Genomic DNA, 20,760 nt, shown 5'->3' with positions numbered 1-20,760 from the left:
AGAAAAGGTATTCTTAAGGCCCCGTCACACTAAGCGATGCAGCAGCGATCCCGACAACGATACGACCTGTCAGGGATCGTTGCTGCATCGCTAATACATCGCTGGTGAGCTGTCAAACAGGCAGGCTCACCAACAATCAGGGGAGCAGCGATATCGTGGAAAGAATCTTTCCACGATGTCCTGCTCCCGGTTACCAGCCTGCTGCTCAAGCAGGAGCAGGCTGGTAACTATGGTAAACATCGGGTTACTAAGTGCGCGTGTGCCCCTAGTAACCCGCTGTTTACCATGGATACCACTCTGCTACGGTGCGCGGGAGGTTACCGTTCACCTTAGCAGAGTCGTATCCATGATAAACATCGGGTTACTAGGGGCATACGCGCACTTAGTAACCCGATGTTTATCATGGATACGACTCTGCTAAGGTGAACGTTAACCTCCCGCGCACCGTAGCAGAGTGGTATCCATGGTAAACAGCGGGTTACTAAGTGCGCGCGTGCCCCTAGTAACCCGATGTTTACCATGGATACCAGCCTGATCGCTGGTCCCGCTGGTCACACACAGCGATGTGTGCTGGCCAGCGGGAGGCCAACGACCAAAAAATGGTCCAGGACACTTTGCAGCGATCAGCGACCTCACAGCAGGGGCCTGATCGTTGCAAAGTGTCACACATAGCGACATCGCTGGTGAGGTCGCTGTTGCGTCACCAAAACCGTGACACAGCAGCGATCTCGCTAGTGATCTCGCTATGTGAGACCGGGGCTTTAGAAACAAGTCACCATTTCTGCATTTATCACCCACTCCTGGTTTTGTCTCCCACTCCTGAGAAAAAATACTGACCAAATACTGATAGTGGGGCCTTAGCCTTACAGCACTTCTTTCACGCTATACATTATCATTACAATTCACATGACACAATATATACAAAAGACGCAAGACACTATTCACACTACAATACACACACAGCGCGATTGATCTTATCAGGCGTAGGAACACGACTGCACAGTCCATCATACTTACACACAGGGCCGGCGTCAGTACCCGGCGTACCCGGAAAAATCAGAGGGGTCCACCGCCCACTCACTCTCGGGGCCCGGGCCCAGCCGCCCACTCACTGTCGGGGCCGGGCCCGCACACCCACCAGCCCACTCACTGTCGGGGCCCTGGCCGCATCTTCGGCACCTGTTCAGTGACGCATGCGCTGCTTGATTGCCGGCACTCCCCCCAGACATGGCCGCGCGCTGTCCGGCTGTGTCTGCTAGTAATGACGCGGCAGGGTCGACGGCACTGCACCTTTAATTGTGCTTGTGTGTCGCCCCTGCCGCGTCATTACTAGCAGACACAGCCACACAGCGCGCGGCCATGTCTGGGGGGGAGTGCCGGCAATCAAACACCGTTGGAGGTCCTGCACAGATGGGGGGGAGCGGCCTGGACCCGACCGCAAGTGGGCCCCTCTGATGGTCCAGGACCATGATGTCTGTGACATGCCGGGGGCCCTGCACTGCCCCATACCTGAGGAGCTGCTGGACAGGACACTGGACCGGGGACAGGTGAGTGAGGCTTCCCCAATCCCCATATTAAAAATATTTGTAATGGGTCTGTGTGAGTGCATGTATGTGAATGTCAGTGTGTATGACTGTGTATATATATTTGTCTGTTTTATATATGTCTTTAAGAATTTGTGTAAAAATATGTGTATGTCTGTATGTGTACATATCTGCGTACCGTGTGTGCGTGCATGTGTCTGCGTACCGTGGGTGCGTGCATGTGTCTGCGTACCGTGTGTGCGTGCATGTGTCTGCGTACCGTGGGTGCGTGCATGTGTCTGCGTACCGTGTGTGCGTGCATGTGTCTGCGTACCGTGTGTGCGTGCGCGTGTCTGCGTACCGTGTGTGCGTGCGCGTGTCTGCGTACCGTGTGTGTGTGCGCGTGTCTGCGTACCGTGTGTGCATGCGCGCGTCTGCGTACCATGTGTGCTTGCGCGCGTCTGCGTACCGTGTGTGCGTGCGCATGTCTGCATATGTGAAGGATGAGGTGGCAGGCTGGGCCCTGTGTACTATATATATATTTCTCCGCCGTATCTGTGCATCATGAATCGTGGTATGTGTTAAAAGGGCCCACAGAGACTCTTTCTACCGGGGCCCAGAAAAACCTGGAGCCGGCCCTGCTTACACATGTACTAATACTTTTTACTTACTACAGGGTATTGGCTCATTTTGCTTTTATCTTAGGTTTCATCTGAAAGATATTTGTACAATGTAATTGGACGCGTGTATGGTGCTGTCGTGCAAACGAAGATTCGTGCAAATGATGAATGATCTTCCATCGTCCGTATGTCATCTTGTGTGACCAGCTACTTTCACACATAATGGTCATGATGAGCTGCAATGTTAGGCTACGGTCACACTATCAGTATCTGATCAGTATTTTACATCAGTATTTGTAATTTAAAGCCAGGAGTGGAACAACAAGAGAAAAACTATAATAGAAACACGTCACCACTTCTGTATTTATCACCCACTCCTGGTTTTGGCTTACAAATACTGAGGTAAAAAACTGACCAAATACTGATAGTGTGAACATAGCCGTACTGCAATGACAGCATAAGAGTGTAGCACCCTGAGGATTCGGCTGCTACAGGGGTATTGCACCTCAACCCAGAGGTGTGATATTCCACTCCCGGGTAAGGATGGAGTGTGGATCTGAGCTCGGTAGGCTGCATGCACTACATACATCCCATTTCCGAGGAACAGGCCGACGGTACTCCCACTTAGAAATGTGCAGGTACGACCGAGTCTGTTCCTGGCTGGAGTGGGAGGGGGGGTGGTACATCCCAAGTAGTGTAGGGGCAGATAGGGGGAGCAGCCTGGGTAAAGATAGGAGCTCATTGGGTGCTGGTCACCTGAGCTCACACATAGAGGGTGTATATAAGGTGGGCACCAACTAAGAACAGGGTCAGTTGCAGAGAGAAAGTCAGCGAGCGGAGGAGAAGAGAGACCCAGAGTGAGAGAGGAGAGAGAGAGACCCAGAGGGGGAAACAGAAGAAAGGACTCTAAGACCCCAAATTAAATCCCCGGGTGAAGAGTCGGCGCAGGGTACCGGAACCCAAGCTGGTGGGGGCAAAAACACACCCCAGCCAGAGACCGGAGGCCGTGGGCAGCGTTTGCCACGGCCACCCACCACATCCACCACGAAGGCACACCACGTGGAGGGTCAGGGAACCCAAGGCCAAGGGTCTCCCAACAGAAGGCCCGAGGGAGCTGGACCTGGGTGGATCTCTGGTGGGGACGGCCAGAGGAAAGGACAGAAGGAGAGCTCAGGGTCACGCTCCGGACTTATTTGGGGGTTGGCTGGATCCAGAACCTGGTGGACGCAGCACGGCTCGGGAGGTCACTCGAAGCTGGAGTGACCGGAACATCAGCAGTGAGTAAACATCCTAAACTGCATAACCCGACTCTGTCTCTGATTGCCGTCTACACTGCATCACCACAACCCCCATCCTCTGCACCTGATCCCCCTGAGGCTATACCCCACCCGTTGGGGGTTATACCACCAAAAGCTGCACCTACACCATCAGCCTCAGCGGACCCTGCTGCAGCGGCGGCCATAGTGACCGCAATACAACGGGTGGCGTAGTCGACAATAAAGAACTTATAACATCTGTAGGACTGCCACATACAGCTGAGTTTGACACCCTGGGCACGGACCGGGTCACAGCCACTCGGAAGACTACAACCCCCATCTGATCCGGCTCCGGATATTCCCACTAAAGAATATGGCCCAGGGGGCGCGTCAACTTTGGCGTAGTCGGCAGGATTACGTGCCCACAACAACCGGGTACTGCGTGCCTGAAGAAAAGTGCAAGTTTACCTCAAAAAGAAGTCTCCTGCCGGTTCCGGAGGGTCCCCGTCATCGGACCCCATCACCAGTCGATTCCCGCCGGTTGTCCGCCATTAACAGCGTTTTCCCGCCATCTGCAGAGTTTCCCGCCACTGGGAAGCGATTCCCGCCATTTCCAAAGGTTTCCCGCCTTGGAAGAGCGGACGCCATTATGGGCGTGCCAGAGGGTGGCGAGAGGCCACCTCCCATCGTGGGCCAGGACCGAAAATGGCGCCAAAAGTGGAAACCGCCCCCACTAACAGAGACTGTGATGCTAGAGGTGTCTGTCAGCGTGAAAGAACTGCCCCTGGAGCTGACAGTCACCAAGTGGCCCCGGGACCGCCCTCGAGGTGGGAGGAGACGAAAGGAGAGAACAAAGATGGGTGCCGCCTGGAGCAGTCTAGAGCGAGCGCACCCGGAGGCAAGAAGCCTGGAGAGGAGTAGCAGAGAAGCTCACCCGGAGATGGCCAGAGAGCAGAGCAGCACCGGCCCGCTGGCCAGGAGCCTGCTGGAAGAAGAGCAGAGCAGCACCGACCCGTTGGTCAGGAGCCTGCTGGAAACCACAACCCCACTAGGCCTAGTGGAGGTCCTCGCACAGCTCCCCCGAGACCGGGAGTGTGCACAGACTGCCCTGGAGGGCCTCGCACGGAGGATGGCCCGGGTACAGCGAGAGACATTGGCGGAGTGGAGCCGAGAGATGGCCCAGCAAACCAAGACCCGGAGCACGCCAGCCAAGATGAGGAGACAGACCGCCTCTGAGGATGGCGCGGGAGGACCCAAGGCCGGAGACGGCGCCGAGAAGGGAGCCGAACGCATGGAGGCAGGTAAAGGGAACGTCTATACCCCAAACCAGGACACCGCTTACCTGCCCCAGCTCCCCGTCGCAGAGCCCGAAAGTCCCCCTGCTGTGCCCGAAAACGCCATGTCACCGACGCAGACTAGGCCCCAACCGGAAGCCGCCGCCGCGACCCCTGTGACGCCATGCGCACCGACCCCGAGCGTGGCAAAACAGGAAGTAACACCAGCCTGGTCGCAGGGCCTAGAATTCCCGGGCGTCGCATCACCAACAGCGCCCCCTACCTCCGCGGAGCCTCCGGCCTGGCCGCAAGGCCAGGTAGCCCAGGGCGCCGCCGTCCTGACGGTGCCCTTCACCTTCCAGGTGCCCCAGGCCTGGCCGCAAGGCCTGGGCAACCCGGGCGCCACCACCACCGCGCCCGCACCCGTAAAACCAAAAAAACAAGGGTGCCACGTCTGGGAGAGGACTTGTTTGCCCAGCACACGTGGCCGGACGGGCAGCCTTTCATCTGGCCCCAGAGATATTATGAACTGGAGCACCAGAGGAGAGTTGGGGCCATGTGTGCACCCCTGATTCCGGCTCCGAAGCCCGTGATAAGGATCTCGCCCCCGCTTGAAGAGACCCAATTTGAGTGGGACCCCACCGGAGAAGACCTAATGGGGTTCACTCAAGAAACCATGGCAGCTGCAGCGGAGCGTGCTGCGTGCTGCCGACAGCAGCTCGAGGAGTTTGCGAGGGAGCGGAGAGAGAGGCGGGTCCGGGAACAACAGGCCCAAATAAGGAGCGCCGAGCAGAAGAGCCGAACCAGGAGGGACCCCCGTGCAGCGCACAGTCCCCGCACCACCGGGACTGTAATTAAGTTCAACATGCAGCATGGGTGGGGCTTCATCAGAGACCACAACACCCCCGGCGACGTCTTTGTCACGCGCAGAGATGTGGAGTCCCATCTGCCGGAGGGGCACAGAGGTCGTGACCTTTATATCGGGGACGAGGTCACCTTTACCCGGCACAAGTGTGCCAAAGGACCTTACGCCCTCCATGTGCATCGCCTGACAGAGGAGGAGCTGCGATGTGAGGAGGAAGAGCAAGAGGATCCGGACGGGTCTGAAGCTGAGATCCCCAAAGAAGGAGCAGGAGGAAGACGTTGTTGAGTACAGCGGAGTAGGTGCTGTAAATAGTTACCCGATCGGGGTATAAAGAAACTGTTACTGCAAATATAGTCCCCGTTGGGACCAGCTGAGTGAACTGTTTACCCGTTTACCCTTAATCCCACAGGCTGAGGACTGTGAGCAGCCAGTCCCTTTCCCTCCTTAACTGGCCGAGGACTGAGAGCGGCCATATCCTTGTATATAGTTGCGCGTCCTAAAGCGCCCCCTACCGGTTTTATAGGAAAACCATTTTTCTAGAAAGACTGTCGCACTTTGCCCGGTCAACAGTTGCACAGTGACCGGAGGAGAAACAAGAGACGACGAGAATGTTTTATCTGAAAAGTTATATATATATATAATGTTTTATATGTTTTATATGTTATGCAAAAATTTGTATGTTTTGGTGTTATGTCTTACAGCCCGAGGACGTGCTGTGATTTACCAGGGGGGAATGTAGCACCCTGAGGATTCGGCTGCTACAGGGGTATTGCACCTCAACCCAGAGGTGTGATATTCCACTCCCGGGTAAGGATGGAGTGTGGATCTGAGCTCGGTAGGCTGCATGCACTACATACATCCCATTTCCGAGGAACAGGCCGACGGTACTCCCACTTAGAAATGTGCAGGTACGACCGAGTCTGTTCCTGGCTGGAGTGGGAGGGGGGGTGGTACATCCCAAGTAGTGTAGGGGCAGATAGGGGGAGCAGCCTGGGTAAAGATAGGAGCTCATTGGGTGCTGGTCACCTGAGCTCACACATAGAGGGTGTATATAAGGTGGGCACCAACTAAGAACAGGGTCAGTTGCAGAGAGAAAGTCAGCGAGCGGAGGAGAAGAGAGACCCAGAGTGAGAGAGGAGAGAGAGAGACCCAGAGGGGGAAACAGAAGAAAGGACTCTAAGACCCCAAATTAAATCCCCGGGTGAAGAGTCGGCGCAGGGTACCGGAACCCAAGCTGGTGGGGGCAAAAACACACCCCAGCCAGAGACCGGAGGCCGTGGGCAGCGTTTGCCACGGCCACCCACCACATCCACCACGAAGGCACACCACGTGGAGGGTCAGGGAACCCAAGGCCAAGGGTCTCCCAACAGAAGGCCCGAGGGAGCTGGACCTGGGTGGATCTCTGGTGGGGACGGCCAGAGGAAAGGACAGAAGGAGAGCTCAGGGTCACGCTCCGGACTTATTTGGGGGTTGGCTGGATCCAGAACCTGGTGGACGCAGCACGGCTCGGGAGGTCACTCGAAGCTGGAGTGACCGGAACATCAGCAGTGAGTAAACATCCTAAACTGCATAACCCGACTCTGTCTCTGATTGCCGTCTACACTGCATCACCACAACCCCCATCCTCTGCACCTGATCCCCCTGAGGCTATACCCCACCCGTTGGGGGTTATACCACCAAAAGCTGCACCTACACCATCAGCCTCAGCGGACCCTGCTGCAGCGGCGGCCATAGTGACCGCAATACAACGGGTGGCGTAGTCGACAATAAAAAACTTATAACATCTGTAGGACTGCCACATACAACGGAGTTTGACACCCTGGGCACGGACCGGGTCACAGCCACTCGGAAGACTACAACCCCCATCTGATCAGGCTCCGGATATTCCCACTAAAGAATATGGCCCAGGGGGCGCGTCAAGAGCACACTATAGGAGATGGTAACAATCAGATTTCAATTTATTCATACATTTCCAGGAAGAGTTACAGAGGAAAGGCACAAAGTGCAAAGTTTTAAGAAAAGGTATTGTTATTTCTACAAGCATTTCCTAAAACAGATATTATATTTTACATCAGTATAAAACCAGGAGTGGAACAATCAGGAGAAAAAGTAGAATAGAAACCCGTCACCACTTCTGTATTTATCACCCCCTCCTAATTTTGACTTACAAATACTGATGTAAAAAACTGACCAAATACTGAACGTGTGCACGTGAGGAGAGACAAAACTAGGACAAAGAGAACTGGATTGCCCCGAGAATTTGATGAATTATAATTTTCTTATTAGTTTTGTTTTTACTATTCTACAGGGAGATACAAGAGACGGTTCTCGGGGGACTGATTTATCATCCATCACGCCGCCGCAGGATTTGGATGCAGAGACATTAGCGTAGCCTGCAGCTGCATCCCCCCGATGATCCCCCGCAGCGTCATTTGCCTATCTGCATATGAGGCTCTGGGTAATTGTGCTGTAAAATCCAGGCAATGCCCATGAGCTGCGATGAGCAGAAGTAATGTCTAATGCTGGTGTGTCTTGTCAGGGATGGATTAGTGGAGCACACACAGTCCTGCGTCAGGAGGGGAGGAGAGGGGCGGCTCATGCAGTACTAGAATGTGAGCTGGCTCCAGCAGCAGCTCAGACCAGCCAGCAATGCCTATGTGTCCGATCCTCCGGCAACCCATGCTGTTCCCTCTAAGCTGTGCAATCTGGAAAGGAAAGAGTTAAAAGAACAAATCTAATGAGGCCGTAAAATGTTGCATGGTTTTTTTTGTTTGTTTTTTTTTTTTTAACATTATCGTTTCCAACGCTCGTAGTGTGAATGAAGCCGTGCGGCTACTCGCATCTACTGCCAAGCTCCCGGGCATGAGTGACCAATTGTGGGATTATTATTTGGAAAGATCTTAATGGAAGCTATGTCACCTCAACAGGACAATGTAGGACAACAGCCTCGATCTTCATCCTTGACCGGGGAACCCAAAATATCTGGGGGCAACGAAAACCGAAAGGTAATTTGTGACATTGGTTGGATGGATACAGTGGTTCATTCGGAGGGGGGACATAGTATGTTTCGGAAGATCACTGTCAGGTTATCAGGGGATTGGAAATCTCAGCAGACCCTACAAAATGTGACTTCTTTGGGGATACCGGGACTTGTAGTCTCATTACAGGGTGGGGGGAGATAAATGAATGTGTCTCTCTAGAAATCCAACCGATGTCCTGAAGAGTATTTTTTTTTAGTTCCACCATATAATATGCATACTGGCTATCTTCTTTGAGAAGACCACCCTCTTAGAAGACCTCTTAGAAGACCACTTTTCAATGCAATTTTGGGCAGTGGTCTCAGAGAGGTGTCGCTGTACTCTGCTTGGAGGTTGTGTCGTGTCACTGAGCGGCAGATCGCTTTACAGGTTGCTATATTGGGAGGGCTACAATCCGGGGGATCAGTCAGCCCGGAGGCGATGTACATGTCACATACTCAATAACCGACTCCTATGGTGGCTGCATATTGACAAATGTCTACAATACGCAAGTTCACTCACATGCAGCACAGGGATATACACAGGGATATACAGGGATATACACAGGGATATACACAGAGATGTACACAGGGATATACAGGGATATACACAGGGATGTACACAGGGATATATACAGGGATATACACAGAGATGTACACAGGGATGTACACAGGGATGTACACAGGGATATACACAGAGATGTACACAGGGATATACAGGGATGTACACAGGGATATACAGGAATATACACAGGGATATACACTGGGATATACACAGAGATGTACACAGGGATGTACACAGGGATATACACAGGGATATACACTGGGATATACACAGAGATGTACACAGGGATATACAGGAATATACACTGGGATATACACAGGGATATACACAGAGATGTACACAGGGATATACACAGGGATGTACACAGGGATATACACAGAGATGTACACAGGGATGTACACAGGGATATACACAGGGATATACAGGGATATACACAGGGATATACACAGGGATATACACAGGGATATACACTGGGATATACACAGGGATATACAGGGATATACACAGGGATATACACAGGGATATACACTGGGATATACAGGAATATACACTGGGATATACACAGGGATATACACAGGGATATACACAGAGATGTACACAGGGATATACACAGAGATGTACACAGGGATATACAGGGATATACAGGAATATACACTGGGATATACACAGGGATATACACAGGGATATACACAGAGATGTACACAGGGATGTACACAGGGATATACAGGGATATACACAGGCATATACACAGGGATATACACTGGGATGTACACTGGGATATACACAGGGATATACACAGGGATATACACAGGGATATACACAGAGATGTACACAGGGATGTACACAGGGATATACACAGGGATATACACAGGGATATACAGGCATATACACAGGGATATACACAGGGATATACACAGGGATATACACTGGGATGTACACTGGGATATACACTGGGATATACGCTGGGATATACACAGGGATATACGCTGGGGATATACACAGGGATGTACACAGGGATATACGGGAATATACACAGGGATATACACAGGGATATACAGGCATATACACAGGGATATACACAGGGATATACACAGGGATATACAGGGATATATACAGGGATATACACTGGGATATACACTGGGATATACACAGGGATATACACAGGGATATACACAGGGATATAAACAGGGATATACACAGGGATGTACACAGGGATATACAGGAATATACACAGGGATATACACAGGGATATACACAGGGATATACAGGCATATACACAGGGATATACACAGGGATATATACAGGCATATACACAGGGAAATACACAGGGATATACAGTGATATATACAGGGATATACACTGGGATATACACTGGGATATACACTGGGATATACAGGCATATACACAGCGATATACACAGGGATATACACAGGGATATACAGGGATATACACAGGGATATACAGGGATATACACAGGGATATACACAGGGATATACACAGGGATATACACAGGGATATACAGGAATATACAGGAATATACACAGGGATGTACACAGGGATATACACAGGGATATACGCTGGGATATACACAGGGATATACACAGGGATATACAGGGATATACACGGATGTACACTGGGATATACAGGCATATACACAGGGATATACAGGGATATACACAGGGATATACAGGGATATACACAGGGATATACACAGGGATATACAGGGATATACACAGGGATATACACAGGGATATACACAGGGATATACACAGGGATATACACAGGGATATACAGGAATATACAGGGATGTACACAGGGATGTACACAGGCATATACACAGGGATATACAGGCATATACACAGGGATATACAGGAATATCCACAGGGATATACAGGGATATACACAGGGATATACACAGGGATATACACGGATATACAGGGATATACACAAGGATATACAGGGATATACAGGAATATACACAGGGATATACACAGGGATATATAGGGATATACACTGGGTTGTACACAGGGATATACACAGGGATATACAGGCATATACACAGGGATATACAGGAATATACACAGGGATATACACAGGGATATACACGAATATACACAGAGATATACACTGGGATATACACTGGGATATACACAGGGATATACAGGCATATACACAGGGATATACACAGGGATATACAGGCATATACACAGGGATATACACAGGGATATACACAGGGATATACACTGGGATATACACTGGGATATTCACTGGAATATACACAGGGATATACAGGCATATACACAGGGATATACACAGGAATATACACAGGGATGTACACAGGGATATACAGGAATATACACTGGGATGTACACAGGGATGTACACAGGGATATACACGAATATACACAGGGATGTACACAGGGATGTACACAGGGATATACAGGAATATACACTGGGATGTGCACAGAGATATACACAGGGATGTACACAGGGATATATATACACAGGGATATACAGGAATATACACTGGGATGTGCACAGAGATATACACAGGGATGTACACAGGGATATATATACACAGGGATATACAGGAATATACACTGGGATGTGCACAGAGATATACACAGGGATGTACACAGGGATATATATACACAGGGATATACACAGGGATATACAGGAATATACACTGGGATGTGCACAGAGATATACACAGGGATGTACACAGGGATATATATACACAGGGATATACACAGGGATATACAGGAATATACACTGGGATGTGCACAGGGATGTACACAGGGATGTACACAGGGATATATACACAGGGATATACAGGAATATACACTGGGATGTGCACAGAGATATACACAGGGATGTACACTGGGATGTACACTGGGATATACAGGAATATACACAGGAATATACACAGGGATATATATACACAGGGATATACACAGGAATATACACAGGGATATATATACACAGGGATATACACAGGGATATACACGAATATACACAGGGATATACACAGAGATATACACAGAGATATACACAGGGATGTATACAGGGATATATATATATATACAGTGATATACAGGAATATACACTGGGATGTGCACAGAGATATACACAGGGATGTACATAGCGATATACACGTATATATACAGGAATATACAGGAATATACATAGGGATATATATATATATACAGGAATATACACAGGGATATATATGCACAGGGATATAGCTGAACTCCATCTATTATTTACATTGTATTATTTTACATTTGCACTTCTTCATATGACAAACCCATATTTCTAAAAAATGACACATAATGTATAATTTGCAGATGGAGCAGAGCTGATTTTGTCATTTCACTGTTCCCTTTATGAACCCTGCAAATATTTCAGCTGAAGATTTTGGGAATCTCACACATGACAGATTGCGATACCATGGTGCCTAATGCCTATAGCAATCTCAGCTCTGCTGCATCTCTGAATAATCAGGGTTATTTTTTATTATCGCTTGGTTAGCAAACGGCATTTCCTCTATCCTTGGAATTATGCAATTGAAAAAGGGAAATTGTCTGTATACAGAGGCTGAGACCATGTGCTCTGGGGCACTGTTAACTCAAAAGTGACCGGACGTTATTTAATCCACAATATTATAACATATTACACAATTTACTACAATATTATCACTTAATGCACGATAATATAACATAATGCAAACATAAAACACAATATTATAATGCAATACACATTATGTAAGAATATACAAAATATTATTATATAATGACACAATTGTGTTATATGTGATTTTCATATCTGTTATTTCTGTGAATTGCCATGATTGCTCACATATCGTAATTATTAATGAAGGAATCACAGGTAGGGCTCATTGACACAATCTTTATATCAGTCCAAGGGCTGTCTATGACAAAAACGGACAGCACTCACACCAATGTTATTCAATGGGGCCCTGCAGATGAGTCATTTTTTTCACCCCTTCAAGTCTATGGGTGAATAAAAAAAATCGGATGTCCTACGGAGCCACAGTAAAGCATCCAATTTTTACAGATACATTGCAATTCTGTAAGATAAGATACCGTAAATGGTCTTGTAAATGATTAATAGCTGCTGCTGTGAAAAAAACACGGGTGACAGAGAAAAAAATTGGTCTACCAGTATGTTTGCCTTTAACAACCTTCCCATGTTGTTTGTATTTGGTCCAGATTTTAGACACAGCTGACTGTGAACAACCAACATCTTTTGCAACATTGCGTGATGATTTACCTTCTTTTAAGAGTTTGATAATCCTCTCCTTTGTTTCAATTGACATCTCTCGTGTTGGAGCCATGATTCATACCAGTCCACTTGGTGCAACAGCTCTCCAAGGTGTGATCACTCCTTTTTAGATGCAGACTAATGAGCAGATCTAATTTGATGCAGGTGTTAGTTTTGGAAATGAAAATTTACAGGGTGATTCTATAATTTTTTCCTCAGAATTGAGTGATTCCATAATTTTTTCCCTCTTCTTGGTCTGAAAAAAATTACCCTTACTGAGTACCACATTTTTAATCTTGATTTCTTTTAGTGTTTCTTAAAGCCCTAAAGTTGCCATTTGAAATGACTTTAGTTTTGTGTCATGTCTGTGATCTGCTTTTTATCAACAACATTAAACAACTGAATGAACATCCTCCGAGCCCGTGATTCCATAATTTTTGCCAGGGGTTGTACATGTCCCTCATCCTGGTATATATGTCATCTATCCTGGTATATATGTTCCTCTTCTTGGCCCCATCCTGGTATATATAACCCCCATCCCAGTATATATAACCCCCATCCTTGTATATGTCCCTTATCCTGGGCCCCATCCTGGTATACTGTATATATCCCCATCCTGGTATATGTCCCCCGTTCTGCCACTGTTCTTTAATGCAAAGAAAAAAATAAGCCATTATACTCACCTTCCCTCTGCTCCCCCTCCACGCAGTGTCCTCTTCTGAAGCCAGCAACTGCCTTCAGCATGCAAGCGATGGGAGCGCATGACGTCACTGCCATGCTCCCCTAGTCACATGCACACTGATGTCAGCTGCTGGCCTCTGATTGGCCAGCAGCGTGTATTGCAGCGCACGGACCTGACGGGCCCCTACACCGCAATACACTTCGGCTGAATGTGCGTCCAAGGACATCACTATAAGACATCACTATTAATATAGTTTATTAGTTAGGACAATTACTTACCAAATATGTTATTTTTTTTAATTTTTTTATTTTATTTACATTCCAAGAAAATGCAAGTGATATGAAGTTTTATTTTTTTATCAAAATATTTTCATTTTTTTTCTCATTTTACATTGGTCCCTGTAGGAGACTAGAACCTGCAATCACTTAATTGTAAAATTACCAATCTCCTTATACAAACATGGCAGACACAGGGGGTCTTCAGTAGCCACCCAGCTGTTATGTCACTGCCATCAACATCCCGCAATTATGTTACAGGGTTAGAGGGGGCAATGGGCATCAGAAAGGACACATTACATAATTTTCAAGCTTGTAAATCCCACTGTCACAATTGACATCACCATCATGAAGGCTAAACTGCTGCAATTGGGGCTAGCTCCGCTCGCAGAAGCTAGACATGGGTGCTAGCTGTATAGCGTAGCTCCTGAGTCTGGTACATACATGCAGTCTGCCTTACTTATACAGCAGATGTCACAAGTTGGAACTTGGGCAGAGTAGGCCCGCACTTTTGACACTGGCCCAAGTCCTGGGCCAACTTACCACCTCCACGTTTGCTAACAATGCAGTCCTTCCATAGATAGAAGTCCATTCAGGTCTCCCGAAATGATAGAAAATGTCTAATTTTCTTACATCTTTGGTGGAAATTGCAATCTCTTGCACATGTAGTTTTTCAAGGAGTTTTTGAAGCAGAAACTGAGTGGAAACTGCATACAAACTCTCCAAAGCCTCCTACAAATCTCAAAGCTCTTCAAAAACTTGGAGGATCTGCTTAGCTTCTGCTCTGAAAACCCAGGAAAAAAACTCTGTGTGCACATAGACACTCATGACAGATGTGATGCGAGACAAATTGGTTGTACCAGTCATTGAATTCCAGTATTAATAAATGAAACGTTGGGTTGACTAATGGTCTCTCTATGATTGTGAGATCTTGGATGAGGCTTCATAGTCACGTCTCATATGACCCTCAGCGTCCTGCATCTTGGGGAGGTCCCAGCCGAGGATTTCTAGAAGACTTTTATATATATTGTTTGTGGTAGATAAAAGTGCAGTATTTGCCAGACACGTCCTCATTTATGTCAGGACTACAGCATTCATCTCCATGAGATCTGTCTGAAAGGAAACCTGTTATACCAGCTATGTCCATACACTCCTGTGCCGTATACCTCTGCTCTGATCTCCATGTCTGCACTGCTCTACTGTTTAGTTTAATTAAAATGAGTGGTAATCCTGTGTTTACCTGTAAGGCAGCGCCACATTGTCATTGCCATCTATAGAAACCATCGGAGTATTGTTTGTAGAGTACCTGTCATATTATGGCAGATGCTCGCTTTATAGACAACCCTCGCGTGACTGCAAATGACCTGCAGCAAGATTTGGTGAAAGCAGGCACTGTGGTTTAATTTTGTACTAAGGGTCCTCTTCTCACGTTCATATAAAACCGGTACCGGAAAAAATAGTACCGATGCCATCAGGTTTTTGGATCAGTGTGTCATCAGTGTTTTTCCAGTATGGCAAAAAAAAAAAGAAATTACAAAGATTTTCCTGTATTTTACAATGTTAATCACGTGCAGCACGCGGACTGCAGACTGATGTCATCCGTGTGCTTTAAGTGTTTTACACGGACCCATAGACTTGTATTGGCCATGGGAGTGGCTCAGTAATGCCTACTGTAAAGCATGGAGGCTGCTCTGTGATGCCTATAAGTAAAGCATGGAGGTGACGCATTGGTGCCTACAGTGAAGCATGGCATTGACTTGGTGATGCCTACAATGAAATATGGTGGTGGCAGCTTAGTGATGCCTGCAGTGAAACATGGTGGATGTTCAGTGATGCCTACAGTAAAGCATGTAGGGGGCTCAATGATGCCTACAGTGAAGCAAGGCATTGACTCTGTAATGTCTACAATGAAGCATGGCTGTGGCTCGTTGATGCTTACAGTGAAGCATGGCAGTAGCATTGGTGATGCCTACAGTGATTCATGGCAGTAGCTAGGTTATGCCTACAGTGAAGCATGGCGGTGGATTGATGATGCTTACAATGAAGCATGGCGGTGACTCAGATATGGTCTGGAGATGTTTTGTTTCATGTCGCACTGGAAATCCACTAAGGTTTTGTTTCAGAAGATTCTGGAGTAGTCATCATCTGGAGTTATTTGGTGGAATGTGAGTAAGACAATTGCAGCTTGCAAATATAAGAATATTAGTGACCTGGAGTCCATTGTCCATGAGGAATGGGTTAAGGTTCCTCAGGAATGCTGGCAGATGCTGGTGTCTGGATTGACATCATATGTGCAACAGGTTATAAGAGCTACTAAATACTAAAGATGATGCACTGACTGTCTCCATAGAAAAGATTGTCAGGCATGGATCTGCTGTCCTGTTTTCAGCTGGATTGACAGCAGAGAAGGAGAAAGTAACTTGACAGAGGCCACGTCCTACAATTCAAGCAAATATAAGGACCACAGGTTCTGAATTTTAGATAAATGAAGCTCCACCAAAGGGCACATTATTGTCCTAGTACAGTCCATAATGTATAACCCCTGCTAATTGTTAATATTAATTTACTATGATTAGTTATGTGTAGTTTTCCTTATGAAAAATCTAAAGAGTTATCTGAAAGGAGTTATGCACTAAGGTCAATCCCTTTTTGCTGGGGAGCGCCATCAATATGATGATCACAGGCTGTCCTATTGCTGGCACCCCCCCAGTGATCAGCTGTAATTAGAGAGGGATCCCGGCAGCAACTGTGCAATTTCTTTGCAGTGCCTCCGCAGGTGAAATGAAGCATTACACATCCCACCAGTGTCCATATAATGCACAGATGTGCTGGGTCCTCCAAATCAAAATATGCTATTTGTAAATGCAATTTCCAAACAATCGCTTTAATTTAAAAACATTTTTAACAGTTAAATCACAAATTCAGCTTTGTTTCATCGGTTCTGTACATCCCACTACCACATATGAAGGTCTCTATCTACTATTATATATATGATATACAGGTGCATCTCACTAAATTAGAATATCATCAAAAAGTTAATTTATTTCAGTTCTTCAATAGAAAAAGTGATTACAAACAGAGTGATCTATTTCAAGTGTTTATTTCTGTTAATGTTGATGATTATGGCTTACAGCCAATGAAAACGCAAAATTAATTATCTCAGTAAATTAGAATACTTTATAACAACAGATTGAAAAATGATTTTAAAATCCGAAATGTTGGTCTACAGAAATGTATGTTCAGTAAATGCACTCAATACTTGGTCCGGCTCCTTTTGCATCAATTACTGCATCAATGCGGTGTGGCATGGAGGCGATCAGCCTGTGGCACTGCTGAGGTGTTATGGAAGCCCAGGTGGCTTTGATAGCAGCCTTCAGCTCGTCTGCATTGTTGGGTCTGGTGTCTCTCATCTTCCTCTTGACAATACCCCATAGATTCTCTATAATAGATTCTCTATGGGGTTAAGGTCTGGTGAGTTTGCTGGCCAATCAAGCACAGTGATACTGTTGTTTATAAACCAGGTATTGGTACTTTTGGCAGTGTGGACAGGCGCCAAGTCCTGCTGGTGAATGAAATTTCCACCTCCAAAAAGCTTGTCGGCAGAGGGAAGCATGAAGTGCTCTAGAATTTCCTGCTAGACGGCTGCGCTGACTTTGGTCTCGATAAAACACAGTGGACCAACAGCAGCAGATGACATGTCTCCCCAAACCATCACTGATTGTGGAAACTTCACACTAGACCTCATCCAGCTTGGATTGTGGCCTCTCCACTCTTCCTCCAGACTCTGGGACCTTGATTTCCAAATAAAAATTGGAACTCTGGGACCTTGTGGAATCTGTCAATGACTTCCTTCTTGACATCTGTCAAGTCAGCAGTCTTCCCCCTGATTGTGGACCCTACTAAATCAGACTAAGGGGCCTTTTTAAACGCTTAGGAAGCCTTTGCATGTGCTTTTGTTAATTATTTTAATTTACTGAGATAATGACTTTTGTGTTTTCATTGACTGTAAGCCATAATCATGTACATTACCAGAAATAAACACTTGAAATAGATCACTCTGTTTGTAATGACTCTATATAATATATCAGTTTCACTTTTTGTATTGAAGAACTGAAATAAATTAACTTTTTGATGATATTCTAATTTAGTGAGATGCACCTGTATATAAGATAATAATTTGGTCCACATATAGCTGTCCCTCACAAGGGCAAATTGAAATGCCCTTTCAGCCGTACAACATTTATTTATATATTTGCTATGCTTGGATTTAACTTTTTTTTTACATCTTTCTCCTGTTATAATCAAGACCATTCAACTATTACAAGAGCTATGATCTAGTTTTGATGGTGAAATATTTACAAATAAACCTGTGATATAGTTATACTGTGGGATTTTGATGGACTTTAAGTCTGCATTTATGGGCACCACTTGTGGTGGGACGAGCAGTATCAGTTACCATTATATCAATAACCGTCATAAGCTCCATCTATGGAGTCTGTCAGTTTCTGAATCTGTTGGTGATCAACATTTTGGGCAACACCAACCACAGCCTCCAGACACTGATCAGAGAGGTGACTGTTTTTCTTCACTGTAAATCTCCCATTAACAATGGCCACAAATTCTCATTAGGGTCAGGTGAGGAAGTTGTCGTGTCATTATTCTTTCATCTTTAAGGCCTTTACTGGCAGCTGAGCAGGGGAGACTTTGATGCTGAGATGGAGCATTGTCCTGCAGAAAAGTCTTGGTTTTCCTGAAGAATGTAGACTTTTTCCTGTACCACTGCTTGAAGAAAGTGTCTTCTAAAAACTGGCAGTAGGTCTGGGAGTTGATTTTGAATCCATCTTCAATCCAAAAAGGTTCAACTAACTCATCTTTAATAATACCAGCCCCTAGCAGTACCCCACTTCCACCTTGCTGGCCAAGTCTCTCAGCACTTAGCACCTTGTACTTCTGTGTCTTGTTCAGTGGTGGTCGGGTTTCAGACTCTTTACCTCGGCCATGTCTCTGAGCACTGAGCACCTTGTACTTCTGTGTCTTGTTCAGTGGTGGTCGGGTTTCTTCCTTACCTCGGTCTCTGAGCACTGAACACCTTGTACTTCTGTGTCTTGCTCACTGGTGGTTGGTTTCAGCCTCCTCACCTCGGCCATGTCTCTGAGCACTGAACACCTTGTACTCCTGCGTCTTGTTCAGTGGTAGTCGGGCTCAGCCTTCCTTACCTCGGCCATGTCTCTGAGCACTGAACACCTTGTACTTCTGTGTCTTGCTCAATGGTGGTCGGGTTTCAGCCTACCTTACCTCGGCCATGTCTCTGAGCACTGAACACCTTGTATTCTGGGCCCTCCAGGGAGGTCGCAGTTCTGGAATATGACAGCACTCGAGGAGAATGGCTTCCTGGTCACTTCAAGTTTGATTCTTCTCAAATCTTTGGCAGTTATTTGCATTTTTTTTTCTGTTGACTATTTGAAACAAACCTTTTGATGTTTCGGAGATCACTTCTCAATATTTTAGCAATTTCAGGAGTAATGCATCCCTCTCTAAGACTTTTACACATTTCACCTGAGGAAAACAATGTGCCTAATAATTCTGCACCTTGATAAAGGGTGTTATATCCTTCCTTAAGGCTCACCCCCCTCATTACAGAAATACACATCACCTGATCTGCTTCATACAATAAGGGTTCAGGTTTATGCAGTGCGGAGTTGGAAAATCTGCAAAAAAATATGATCTGGTAAATATACATAAAATACTAACTTACTTAATAATTGTGCACACAGTGTAGATGTCCACCAAATGATGATTCAACCGATCATTGTGCCAAGCGCTCCCGTACTCTTTATGAAAGAGATGCCGTCAACCTCCTTTGGGGGAAACCGAGCAAAAGCATTGGCTGTCTGAAATCGAACATACTGGATCCTTATCTCCTCCGACATTATAGGGTGGCCCCCATACACATGGGATTGTCAGTCTAATGTGTATGGGGTCCTTAAGTATCTGTTGGCTCAAAAAGACTACCTTGGATAAATGTGGTGCAAGCCACTCTTTACGTACTAGGTCACAGAGGTACTCTGAATTCTACCCTTTAACTCCTGTACAGTGACTTGGACTTGCATCCATGAAGTAGCTGTTGACTGGAGGAGCGAGCTTGAGGCAAGAGAGGTCAAACTAGCTGGGTCAACAATTGGAGAGACAAAAATGGAGCAAAATGAGAAAACATTGCAAAGTCTGGGGAATGTTCTGTGTCAGGTATCGGGAGGTCAGTTCAAGTGGAGTCAAGCAAGCCAAGGTCAAGGTTGGGAGAAGCACAGAGTCAGGTGAAGTCATGGTCACAAGTTGGGTCAAGAACAGGATACAACAGCAAGAACTACATAGCAAGAGTAAGGGGACAACCCAAAAACAACAAC

The 20,760-nt window shown here is 46.7% G+C and overlaps 1 protein-coding gene across 1 annotated transcript in view; it reads left to right on the top strand.

The window, feature by feature from the left end:
• Nucleotides 1–8,020: 8,020 nt before the first annotated feature.
• The window catches only part of ARHGAP20 (Rho GTPase activating protein 20), a 164,157-nt gene continuing 151,417 nt past the window's right edge, over nt 8,021–20,760 (top strand). Inside the window, exon 1 of the mRNA XM_073662442.1 lies at nt 8,021–8,543. Coding sequence (XP_073518543.1) covers nt 8,442–8,543 — 102 coding nt within the window. The 5' untranslated portion in view covers nt 8,021–8,441. The remainder of the gene's footprint in view (nt 8,544–20,760) is intronic.

Source organism: Phyllobates terribilis, unplaced genomic scaffold (assembly GCF_046119375.1).
Source record: "Phyllobates terribilis strain yellow unplaced genomic scaffold, ASM4611937v1 Scaffold_2__4_contigs__length_985480577, whole genome shotgun sequence".
NCBI lineage: Eukaryota > Metazoa > Chordata > Amphibia > Anura > Dendrobatidae > Phyllobates > Phyllobates terribilis.
This window is presented reverse-complemented; position numbering and strand designations above follow the sequence as displayed.